The sequence below is a fragment of the Arachis stenosperma genome, chromosome 10 (assembly GCF_014773155.1).
Source record: "Arachis stenosperma cultivar V10309 chromosome 10, arast.V10309.gnm1.PFL2, whole genome shotgun sequence".
In the NCBI taxonomy this organism is placed as follows: domain Eukaryota; kingdom Viridiplantae; phylum Streptophyta; class Magnoliopsida; order Fabales; family Fabaceae; genus Arachis; species Arachis stenosperma.
The window spans coordinates 28,588,438-28,601,618 of record NC_080386.1 but is presented as its reverse complement, the minus strand read 5'-3'; the positions used below and the strand labels follow the sequence as shown (position 1 = coordinate 28,601,618).

The window sequence follows — 13,181 nt, the reverse complement described above, 5'->3', positions numbered from 1 at the left end:
CATCATGAGCACTCCATCATTCTCCAAGAAATAAGAGAAGATCAAAGAGCAATGAGGGAGGAGCAACAAAGGCAAGGAAGGGACATAGAAGAGCTTAAGAACATCATTTGTCCTTCAAGAAGAAGACGCCACTACAGGTGGATTCATTCCTTGTTCTTATTTCTTTCTGCTTTTCGGTTTTTAATTATTATGTTTATCCATGTTTTGTGTCTTTATTTCATGATCATTAGTATGTAACCATGCCTTAAAGCTATGAATAAATTCCATTAATCCTTCACCTCTCTTAAAAGAAAAATGTTTTAATTCAAAAGAACAAGAAGTACATAATTTTCGAAATTATTATTGAATTTAGTTTAATTATATTGATGTGGTGACAATGCTTTTGTTTTCTGAATGAATGATTGAACAGTGCATATGTCTTTTGATCTTGTTGTTTATGAGTGTTAAAATTATTGGCTCTTGAAAGAATAATGAACCAAGAGAAATGTTATTGATGATCTGAAAAACATCATGAAATTGATTCTTGAAGCAAGAAAAAGCAGTGAAAAAAAAAATATATATATATATAGCGAAAATTTTAAAGCAAGGATCCAAGGCTTTGAGCATCAATGGATAGGAGGGCCCAAGGAAATTACATCCAGGCCTAAGCGGCTAAATCAAGCTGTCCCTAACCATGTGCTTGTGTCATGAAGGTCCAAGTGAAAAGCTTGAGACTGAGTGGTTAAAGTCGTGATCTAAAGCTAAAGAGTGTGCTTAAGAGCTCTGGACACCACTAACTGGGGACTCTAGCAAAGCTGAGTCACAATCTGAAAAGGTTCACCCAGTTATGTGTCTGTGGCATTTGTGTATCCGGTGGTAATACTGGAAGACAAAGTGCTTAGGGCCACAGCCAAGACTCATAAGTAGCTGTGTTCAAGAATCAACATGCTTAACTAGGAAAGCCAATAACACTATCTGAAATTCTAAGTTCCTAAAGATGCCAATCACTCTGAACTTCAAAGGAAAAAGTGAGGTGCCAAAACTGTTCAGAAGCAAAAAGCTACAAGTCCCGCTCATGTAATTAAATTAATATTCATTGATATTTTGGACCTTATAGTATATTCTCTTCTTTTTATCCTATTTGATTTTCAGTTGCTTGGGGACAAGCAACAATTTAAGTTTGGTGTTGTGATGAGCGGATAATTTATACGCTTTTTGGCATTGTTTTTATATAGTTTTTAGTAAGTTTAAGCTACTTTTAGGGATGTTTTCCTTAGTTTTTATGTTAAATTCACATTTCTGGACTTTACTATGAGTTTGTGTGTTTTTCTGTGATTTCAGGTAAATTCTGACTGAAATTGAGGGATTTGAGCAAAACTCTGAAAAAGGCTGACAAAAGGACTGCTGATGCTGTTGGATTCTGACCTCCCTGCACTCGAAATGGATTTTATGGAGCTACAGAACTCCAATTGGCGCGCTCTCAACGGCGTTGGAAAGTAGACATCCAGGGCTTTCCAGCAATATATAATAGTCCATACTTTATTCGAAGAATGACGACGTAACTTGGCGTTGAACGCCAAGTACACGCTGCTGTCTGGAGTTAAACGCCAGAAAAACGTCATTATCCGGAGTTGAACGCCCAAAACACGTCATAACTCAGAGTTCAACTCCAAGAGAAGCCTCTGCTCGTGTATTGATCAAGCTCAGCCCAAGCACACACCAAGTGGGCCCCGGAAGTGGATTTATGCATCAATTACTTACTCATGTAAACCCTAGGAGCTAGTTTATTATAAATAGGATGATTTACTAATGTATTAGACATCTTTGGTCTTAGTTTTGTTTTATTCTTCATCCTAAGAGACTATTGATCACGTTTTAGGGGGCTGGCCATTCGGCCATGCCTGGACCTCTTTCACTTATGTATTTTCAACGGTGGAGTTTCTGCACACCATAGATTAAGGGTGTGGAGCTCTGCTGTACCTCAAAGATTAATGAAGTTCTATTTTCTTTTATTCGAATTCCTCTCTTATTCTTATTCCAAGATATTCATTCGTACCCAAGAACATGATGAATGTGATGATTAAATAACCATCATTCTCATTCTCACTTATGAACGCGCGTGATTGACAACCACTTCCGTTCTACATGCAACAGGCTTGAATGTGTATCTCTTAGATTCCCCAACAGAATCTTCGTGGTATAAGCTAGATAGATGGCGGCATTTATGAGGATCCGGAAAGTCTCACCTTGTCTGTGGTATTCCGAGTAGGATCCTGGGAATCCGGAAAGTCCAACCTTGTCTGTGGTGTTCCGAGTAGGATTCCGGTAATGAATGACTGTGACGTGCTTCAAACCTGTAACCTGCTGGGCATTAGTGACAGATGCAAAAGAGGGATTCTATTCCAGTAGGGGAGGGAACCAACCGGTGATTAGCCGTACTGTGACAGAGTGCGTGAGCATTAGTTTTCACTGCGAGGATGGGATGTAGTTATCAACCATGGGTGATGCCTCCAGACTGGTTAGCTGTGCGAGTGACAGCCGCATAGGATATTTCCCCGTGAGGATGAAAGTAGCCACAGTTGATGGTGAACCCCTATACAAAGCTTGCCATGGAAAGGAGTAAGAAGGATTGAGTAGAAGCAATGGGATAGCAGGCGTCCGTGAGCTCTACAGCATCTCCATTCCGCTTATCTGAAATTCCTACCAATGAATCTACATAAGTATTTCTATCCTTTTTATTATATATTTTCTTTTTATTTTATTAATCAGATTTAAACCCATAATCCAATTTTAATCTCCCTAACTGAGATCTGCAAGGTGACCATAGCTTGCTTCATACCAACAATCTCTGTGGATTCGACCCTTACTCACGTAAGGTTATTACTTGGACGACCCAGTACACTTGCTGGTTAGTTGAACGGAGTTGTGAATTCCAATAAAGAAAATAAACAGTGCCCTAAGGGTATATTCATACTAAAGCTCAAAAGATAGAAGAATATAGTGATCACAATTTCGTCCACCATGTATCTAGAATATAATTATATCTGAAATATTTTCCTTTTAAGATTCTAGATAATAAAGCATCAGGATTAGTGGCAATTCTTCAACATTATTTACCTAGGAGAGCCAAATTTTGTGCTCGTAGGTCTTTAAAGCCAAGCCCTCCTTCGTTCTTAGCCCTTGTCATTGTATCCCAACTAATCCAAACCATATGACATTTTGCAGCTTGTTGACCCCACCAGAATTGATTAAGAATGCCATAGATTTCCTTGATTAGATTATTTGGAAGTCTAAAATAAGACAGGGTATATATCGGGATTGCTTCTCCTACCGCTCTTAGTAATACTTGTCTTCCTCCATTAGATAAAAGACATTGTTTCCAGTCTTAAACCTTTTTGATAACCCTTTCTTTGATAGCAGAAAAGGTGGTCTTTTTCGATTTATTTACTAATGAAGAAGTCCCAAATACTTGTCTTAAACTCCAATGTGTGAAATATTCATGGTAATAGCAAGTGGTGTGCGTATATCATGAGGAGTGTTATTACTGAAGAAGATTGCAGATTTATTAAGGTTAAATTTTTTGCCACTGAAACTTTCAAAGTCCCCTAATAAATCTAAGATCCTCCCACAATTGTCTTCTAATGCCTTACAGAATAATATAGAATCATCTGCGAAAAGTAAATGATTAACCTTAGGACATCTTCTTGTAATCTGGATCCCTTGATTGTGCCGGTTTTGCTCTGCTTTGTGTAGCAAGAAGAAGAAGCCTTCTGCACAAAATAGAAACAGAAAAGGAGATAGAGGGTCACCCTGACGGATGCCTCTATTTGGTTTTAAAAAATCGTATGGCTGGCCTTCTATAACCACAGAGTAAGAAGCCATCGTTACCAATTCATGAATCCAACCTATCCACGTAGAATCAAATCCTATCTTCTTCATGATAAACTACAAAAACTGCCACTTAACTTTGTCATATGCTTTACTCATGTCAAGTTTAATGGCCATCTCATACTCTATACCTCTCTTTTTCTGCGTGAGGTAGTGCATACACTCATGTGCTATCAGGATATTATCTGAAATGAGTCTCCCCTTTAGAAATGCGCTCTAATTAGGGCTAATAAGTTTATTCATACATCCTTGTAATTTATGAACCAGTATCTTAGAGATGATTTTGTAGAATACAGAGGATAAACTAATGGGTCGTACCTGGGACATGTCACAAGCATCAGGAATCTTAGGAATGAGGCAGATGTTAGTGTGGTTGAAACTCCTTAAAATGTGCCCTCATCGAAAGAAACTTCAAACTACCTTGAATACATCCTCTCCCACAGTATCCCAATAAAATTGGAAGAATTTAGCTGTTATCCCATCTTTCTTTGGAGCACTCTGTGGGTGTACACTAAAAGTATCTTTCTTTACTTCCTCAAAAGAGTTTGGACGTTGTAAATTACGGTTCATTCTAGCTGTAACTTTAGGCTCAAAATCTAAGAAAAAAGGCCCAGGATCTACCTGATTGGTGGAAGTAAAGATGCCCTTGAAATACTCCTCTGCCACCCCTGCGATGGCTGCATTAGAAGTAGCCCACTCTCTATTCTCAGCCTTGAGTCTCCAAATCTTGTTCCTCCTAGATCTAGCCTTAAATTTTTTATGGAAGAAGATAGTATTTTTGTCTCCTTCTTTTAGCCATTTAATTCTAGATTTATCCTTCCAATAGAGCTCTTTATTCAAGTAAGCCCTCTCTAATTTTTGCTCAACTTCCATGATTTCAGGACCTCCCATTAAACCTGATGTCTTCATTTCTTCTAGCTGCCTTGTAATTTCATCAATCAGTTTTTTAGACTTTGAAAGACTACTCCTCTGCCATATGACCAGTGATAAACCCCATTTGTAGGGTTTATCTTGTGTTGAATTTGGAGTATTTTGTTAACATTTCCTCACATTTATTCAATGAAATAGCATGATTTTTGTGATTGTCTCCGTATTTGTGAACTTCTCTTGATTGAGCCATTGTCCATCATATCACTAATTCTTAAACCAATTTTCTAACTTCTAACTTGCTTAACCTACTAACTTTTCTTTTCTTTTTTCAATTGAATGACTTAATTCATAAAAGTATTACCTTATAGAGCCTTTAAGTGTGACAGAGTACGCCTCTAAACATGGTCCGTTGAAGAAGCAGCAGCCTCCTTCTCTAATGTCAGGAATGGAATCAGAGTACAATGGGAGTACGCCAGAGAAGAAGAAGATGAAAAACTACTCTGTTAGGATATAATTGATGTCACGCTCAAAAGGGAGGGGTAACACCTCTTTCTATTTTTTCTAATTTCAATGCTTGAAAGTTGAAAGAGTAACATTTTTTTTTAATAAACTAAATAAATGCAATTTTAACAAAAAAAAAATTAATCCACGTAAGGCATTCTTTTGTCACGTTGGACACATTGTATAATTTAACAACATTTTATTAATATTTGCTCACATTTGACAAATGGAGCAAATTAATTGTAGGTATCTGAAAAGTTTTGATCTTCCATGATTACTTTTGTCAGCAAATCAATCTTTCATGGTTACTTTTGGTAGTTTAGTCTTTAAAAAATTGTACATATCTAATATCATGTTTTTATATTTTTAAAAAATAACTTGATGAATTTGATTGAAATTAATTTACTTTCAAAGAAGTTAACCAAAAAAAGTGTGTACTATAAGGCTTTGTTCATTAGTCTTCAGATGGAGTAAAGAGAGAAAATGTAGAGTAGTTAGGAAATGGATCCTCTTTATTTTTTTTAATAATTAAAGAAATAAAGTGTAATCTTTTACTATTAATTTTATAAATAAGATCAAAAATAAATATAAGAGAGAACAATACAAATTTAGAGATCATATTTTACACTTTCAATTTCTTTTAATAATTAAAAACATTCATTCCCGAATGGTTACAACGACAAAAACGAATCATTTTATACTCTCGGCGTGAATTGTAACAAAAAAAAAAACAGTCTACACTATATACTGTATGAAACATCTACCACCATCGTCATCTTCTTCTTCCACCATTGCCTTCGCGTAGGGTTTTGAAGAGCTTAATTCTGCACTTACAATGCATTTGAGATTTAATATTGTGCTTTTTTGAAATTCTAATTTTTCGCTCAACACAGTATCGCAATTGCTCCGCTGCACTTTCGATAACGGCCGAAATTGATCGAATTGGACGATAACCTAATCCTTGATTGCATCTAATTCTTATTTGAAGGTTTGATTTTCGAATTTACGGTCTATTTGAGCTTAGATCTCGTCCAAAATTATAAATGTTTTATTGTTTTATTTGTGATTTTGATTAAAATATCATCATGTAATGATGTAATGTTTTTGCGTTTTTGCCATTCTTATAGGGATTATATAATGACAACTGGATTAACCGAAAACCGGTTTTTTATTCAGTGCAGTTGAAATCTAAAATCGTCTTGCAAAAAAGATGAAAAACTGGTTAAATTGGCAATTAACCGATAAACCGGACCGATTTTTTAAAAGATTGGTTCGTTAATCCCACATCAAAACGTCGTCATTTTGATCCCAAAAAAAAAGCCAGCCCACACACCCCACCCCCTTCTCTCTCACAACCCAACGAACCCTAACCCAGTAACCCCTCTCTCTCTCTCTCAAACTTGAGCAGCCGCAGTGCTCACTAAACTTCAAAATTTAGTCGCCTCTGGAAACTCTGCTCCGCCCTCTTCTCCTCTACGTCGTTGCGTCTGGCCCTCTTCTCTCTCGCACAAGCTCTTCTCTGCGTCTCTGTATAATCGTTCCTCCTTCGCTGGTAATTCTGTTTCGTTCCTCCCTGCCTCGCCGTCTGTTTCGCTCCTACCTCGCCGTCAGCTTCGTGCCTCCCTCGCCGCGCGGTAACCAGTGCTTGTTCGGTTTTTTTTCTTTCGCTAATAACTTGATTTTGATTATTTTGAGTTTTTGTCTCTGATTATGATTCTGTAATTTGAAATAATGTTTATGATTATGAGTTTCTGATGGTTTTGTTATGTTTCTTCTTTTATTAATTTTGTATGAAACTGAAATAAACTATGGCGTTGAAGAATTTTAATTATTCTGGATTAATTTTGTTGATGGTGTTTCACTTATTTGTTAAATTTTATTGGCTGAGTTGATGGTATCTTGCTAAATTTTTTGGAATAATTTTGTTGATGGTTTGTTTTTCTTTGCTGAGTTAATTTTTCTGAAAATTTTCTGGATGTAATTTGTGTTGTTTTTGGCTGTATGTTCAAGATGGAGATATTGGAACACTTGTTTGTTATTGTTTTTTTTATGGTGGAACATTATATGACTGCATTTTAATTTTCTTTAATCATAAATTTTGAAGTTGTTTGTGAACTTTTAGTGATAAATTATGAATAATTTATTAGGTGAAATTGTAAAATGTTGAATTGTATTAGCTTACAAATCATTTATTTAAAATTATATATCAAGGGATTTTAATAATTTTATTTTTTATTTAAATAAACCGGTTTAACCACGGTTTAGGGCTTAGGGTTTAATCCTTGATTGCATCTCATTCTTATTTGAAGGTTTGATTTTTGATTTCTCGTTCTATTTGAGCTTATATCTCGTCCAAAATTATAAATTTTTTATTGCTTTATTTGTGATTTTGATTAAAATATCGTCATCTAATGCTTTTGCGTTCTTGCCATTCTTGCAGGGATTATATAATGGCAACCACTGCTTGTTTCATCATTGTTAGCAGAAATGATATTCCTATTTATGAAGCTGAAGTTGGAGTAGCTGCTAAAGTATGATTCTTTCTCTCTTTTTTAATGCTACAGTTTAAGAATTTATTTATTTTTTATATGGTTAGAATCTAGATGTTTGTCATTCAAACTATAGAAGTGGTTATTCATATGATTCAAGAGGTTCATTGATGGTTGAAAATGTTATGGGGGATTTAGTTTACATAATAGTTTGTTTTAATGAAATAATGTACATGCTTATTTGAATAGTTGATCTGTTGTATTACTTTGGTTTGTGTCATTTTGGAAAGAATGGATTATTGTAGTTCCGAAATATTCATTGTTTGTGATCTGGTGCCACTCTCTGACAGAGAGAAGATGCTGCTCAGCTGCATCAGTTTATCCTGCATGCTGCTCTCGATATTGTTCAGGACCTATCGTGGACTACTAGTGCTATGTGAGTTACATTTAGAGTTGATAAGCAATCCAATTTTAATTACGAAAATTTGATCGTATGATTCTTCTTTTCTGTGTGTATTGCTTTTATTTGTAATGTTCCTTTACATTGTAGCTTATTTCTTAACATTCTCCATGCAGGTACTTGAAATCGGTAGACAGGTTTAATGATCTGGTGGTCTCAGTGTATGTCACAGCTGGTCATATCCTTTATTGAGAATTATTTTATATTTGTGATAAAAATTATATTGCTCCTCTGATATTAAAAAACAATGTTCTACTTTTATGTTCATATGATGAAGTACCGAGGAACTTAACTTTTGGAACTAACCAGTTTCCTAGTTGTATGGCTATAGGCCTATAGCATTGTCTTTACCCTGAATTCCCTTGCATGATCTGGCAGGGGAACAAAATGGAAGAGCCAGTGCACAATATTGAAGAACTTTCGAAACTCAAATGCGTAAACTCTTTAAGGAATTTATGTCTTCTCTAATATCTTCCTTGACTTATCATACATACCCGTTTTATGTTGCTTCATGACTCTCGTAATGATGATGGCATTAAGAGCTTCTTCCAAGATGTGCATGAACTTTACATAAAGGTAATTTACTTTTTTCTGTGACACGCTAGGCTATAGCTTAACTCATAGATAGTCTTTCCTTGTTTTATTTTTTAATTAGTTTGATAATGTCAAAACCCTCTCATTTCATGTTCTTATTCTGCAAAAATTGCTTCTCTTGAAATGTTCTTGTTCTGAATAAAAGAATAAAAGTTACATTTGTATTAAATTGGTGAAACTCAACATAAATCGTTGCAGATCCCTTCACAATAAAAGAATAAACTGATTGTTGCAGTTTTTCTTTCTGGATTTATTGATGTTGAAAATAGCTGTATTCCAATTTTTTCTCATCAATGTTTCAGTATTTCATTGCAATAGACCGTCCTGTTTCCTTTACATACTTTGTAAAGTGCTACGCATTAGAAGAGTGTATTTTCATAGATCTTTAGACCGTCTTATTCTTATACCCATTGTTCCTGGGATACTAAGCCGACACACTCCCGTTCAACATTGGATTGGATGTGGATGTCGGAATGGTGTCTGAGGAAGAATGAGTACTGATAACACAGCTGTCCTATTGATTTGATGTTGAAGATTTATATGCTGATACTTGATTTTTATTTTCTCCCTAAACTCACCATATTTGCTGGATTATTGAAATTGCAGACACTTCTTAATCCCCTGTACTTGCCTGGCTCCCGGATCACATCATCCCATTTTGACACAAAAGTCCGAGCTCTTGCTCGAAAATATTTGTAGAGTCCATCAGCTAGCTCATATAGCAGCGAGTCTGGATCTGACCCCTACCTTGTTCGTTTATCGTTGTTACTCCCTACAATATTTGACAGCAAGGTAAGGTTTGGTGTTTCCCTGAAATGTTTGTGTACACAAGTCATTAGGGGAAGATGGCTATGTTTGTTTGCTAAGGAAGAGTGATGTTATGTTGACAAATGCTGTTGGATTCCTAGTGCTACAATTTGTAATACATACTAATCGATCTTGTACTTTATGATCACATCTTGTACATACTAATCAAATATTTTTTGTTACATTGATTTCAAAAGTATTATAGGCCAATATTACTGTAGTATATTGGTGCTTTCTCAATCAAATATTTTATGATGGCCACTGCATTTTATAGTGAAAGCCTCCACAGCGTGAATCTAAATGAGCTGCATGTACAGTGAATATAAACATAAGCATATTCGATAAAAGATAATATCAAATATGCTTATGTTAAAATAAAACTTTAAAGTTATTACTTGACAAATAATCATATTATTATATTCAAAATTTATTTGATTGGTATATGTAGGGTGAAAGCAAATAAAATTTTTAATGGATTATCAATAAAAATGGATTATTGAATGTTTATATTACTTGACAAATAATTAGATTATTATATTTAAAATTTATTAACTAACTATGTTAAAGATATTATTATATAATTTAATTTTTCATCAAAATATTTTAAAAATAAAATTTATTTAAAATATTATATATAATACATGAAAATATTAATTTTTTTAAAAAAATAGAATAAATAATATAATTCTAAATACATGTCTATCACATTATATATTTACTTATATTAGTAAGATCTAAACTAATCAAACTTACATAATTAAAAATATAAAACATATAAATATTTTTTATTTATTAAAATTAATTATTATGCAAAAAATTTCTATAATAGTAAAAAATTAGATTAAAATGGTATTTTAAACAGCAACATAAAAATATAAAATAATTAAATTTTATTTTATATTACTTGATAAATAATTAGATTAGTATATTCAATACTTAATTAACTACTTTTTTAAAAAATATGATTATATAATATAATTTTTTTTATCAAATATTTGTTCAAATTTAGTTTATTTAAAATAGTATAATGAGGAATTCTTCACATATAAGTGTTTTCCTATACAAGTCATTTATTTCTTCTTCTTTTTCTTTCTTCATGCCTCCTCTTTTTCTTCTCCTTCTTCTTTTTCCGTGCTTCTTCGTTTTTGAAGTGTTTCATCTTCATTGTCGTGTTTCTCCTCGTTCTTCTTTTGATTTTGCAACATTATGTATTTTTTTCTTTGTTTGATTTTTTCCTCCCAAAAAGAATAACGAGAATATGAAATAAGAAAATGAAGAAGAAGCAGCAAAAAAGATGAGGAGGAGAAAAAGGAAGAGTTCTGAATTATGCATAAGGTGTACTTCAATGAATTTTGGATGTATTTTTTAAATCCTTTAAGTGTATTTTTGTAATCCTTTGAGTGTATTTCTGTAATCCTTTGGGTGTATTTCTATAACCGTTTTGGTGTATTTCTGTACCGTTTGGGTGTATTTCTATAATCGGTTGGGTGTATTTCTGAAGTTTCATTATCTTCAAAACGATTTCAAAGCTTGATTTCAGAAACCATGAAAATCGAAAAAAAACGAAGCAAGAATACCAATGATAAATGCAGATAAAACAACGAATGAAAAAGCAAAGAGAGAACGCACAAAGGAGATCAAATAAATTTGACAAGAAACTCGTTTTCATGGAGGAAGAAAAAGAAGAGAAGGAAAAGAAGAAGGAGAAGAAGAAGGAAGAAGAGAAGGAGAACGAGGAACGCGAAGCACGCCATGGAAATCGTATATGGGTCAGCCTGTTTTTTGTTAAGTTTTTCCCAACTTGTATGACTTGTAAACCAAATGACTTGTACGTGTAGCACTCCTTATATAAAATACGTGAAAATATTTTTTTATTTCTTTTAGAAAAATTAAATAAATAATATGTATCATATGTGTGTATGTAATAGTGACTAATATAGGATTAATATATATTCTTTTATTCTTTAGACTCTCTAATATATATGCCACCTCATGATTTCCTCATCTAGTCTTTTTTATTCATATTTATTTTGTTGTAATATTAAGTAGATAATAATTTAAAATCATTTTTTAAATTTAATATTTATAGTTTCATATATATAATATTTATAACTATATATTTTTATATAATTTTTTATTTTTTATTATTTTCAAATATTTTTTTATTTTTTTAATTAAATTTTTATTTTCTAACTCAACAAGACTTATATATATATATATATATATATATATATATATATGAAAAATTGGTGTACAAATATCTTTCACAAAATATTTTTCATCATATATAATTTATTAAAAATATATTTTGTTAAATCCAAGAGTAAAATATATAAATTTTTAGTTTTGATGTAACAAATTTAAAATGTTATTTGATTTCAATGTTATTATATTATTATAATTATTTAATATATATATATATATAAAATTATCACATATTTTATTGTATAAAGGTAGAAATTTTTTATTCTAAAAAATATAAAATAGATAAATACAAAAAAACATAAATATTTTTTATTTATTAAGATTAATTATTATTTTATAATACTAAAAATTATATTAAAATGATATTTTAAACTATAATATAAAAATATAAAATAATTAAAATTTATTTTATATTACTTGATAAATAATTAGATTATTATATTTAAAATTTATTAACTAATTACTTTGCTAAATATATTATTATATAGTATAATTTTTTATCAAAATATTTATAAAAATAAAATTATTTAAAATATTATATATAATACATAAAAATATTATTTTTTTTTTGTTTTTTCAAATTTTTATTGTGATATTATACATTTATTGTTTCCACGTTTATTGTGATATACATAATACATGGAAATATTACACATTTAATATTTTTAAAATTAATTTTATCAAAATATTTTTTAAATTATATATAATACATAAAAATATTACACATTTTTTAAATATTATATAATAATAAATTTTGTTAAAATAATATTATATATACTATTTTGAATAAAATGTATGTTTATAAATATTTAAATAAAAAATTATGTTATATAATAATATATTTTTAATAAATTTAACTATTAATAAATATTTTTTAATGAATAATTTAATTATTTTTTAATAATATAAAATAATTTATTTTTTTATATTATGTAATTAAAAATAGTATTGTATAATAATTAATCTTAATAAATAAAAAATATTTTTTATGTATTTATATGTATTATATTTATTTTAAAGTAAAAGACTATATTTGTTATTTTTAAAATATTGAATATTAAAATTTATTTATGAATGTATATATTAATATATTTTATATTTATAAAGTCTATTAATATTTTTTTTTCATAACATTTTTTAATTTTTATTTAATAAAATCTAATTATTCATAAAAGACAGTATATTTAATGCACACAAAATAGTTAGGGTAATTTTAAATTTATCTCTGTTATAATATTAATATCTATATTTTATATAGGTAAATATTATGATGTCTTTGAGATTTTGCTTAACTTACTAAAAAAGATAAATAAATAATATTTAATAAATTTTAAATATTTTATTTTTTATTTTAAATATTTTATTTTTTATCTTTAAAAATAAATTAG

General features: G+C 30.8%; 1 protein-coding gene and 1 long non-coding RNA gene across 2 annotated transcripts; both read left to right on the top strand.

Annotated features, from left to right (window-relative positions):
- The first annotated feature begins 5,972 nt into the window (after window positions 1–5,972).
- LOC130954641 (uncharacterized) lies at window positions 5,973–6,402 on the top strand. Its single transcript, XR_009076375.1, has 3 exons — window positions 5,973–6,039; window positions 6,132–6,226; window positions 6,366–6,402. It is a non-coding gene; the product is annotated as an uncharacterized LOC130954641 (long non-coding RNA).
- A 247-nt stretch (window positions 6,403–6,649) lies between these two features.
- LOC130954640 (uncharacterized) lies at window positions 6,650–9,873 on the top strand. The gene is made up of 6 exons (XM_057881396.1): window positions 6,650–6,872; window positions 7,679–7,769; window positions 8,078–8,163; window positions 8,304–8,368; window positions 8,681–8,763; window positions 9,388–9,873. The coding sequence occupies exons 2-6, from the start codon at window positions 7,689–7,691 to the stop codon at window positions 9,478–9,480; spliced, it is 408 nt and encodes a 135-aa protein (XP_057737379.1). The 5' UTR covers window positions 6,650–6,872; window positions 7,679–7,688; the 3' UTR covers window positions 9,481–9,873.
- Window positions 9,874–13,181: the final 3,308 nt, after the last annotated feature.

Excerpts from the sequence above, each read along its gene's own strand:
- LOC130954640 (XM_057881396.1), top strand. The coding sequence starts at position 7,689 with ATGGCAACCACTGCTTGTTTCATCATTGTTAGCAGAAATGATATTCCT. Across the intron at positions 7,770-8,077 it reads AAGTTGGAGTAGCTGCTAAA|AGAGAAGATGCTGCTCAGCT; the intron begins GTATGATTCTTT and ends ACTCTCTGACAG. Across the intron at positions 8,369-8,680 it reads GTATGTCACAGCTGGTCATA|CCCGTTTTATGTTGCTTCAT; the intron begins TCCTTTATTGAG and ends TTATCATACATA.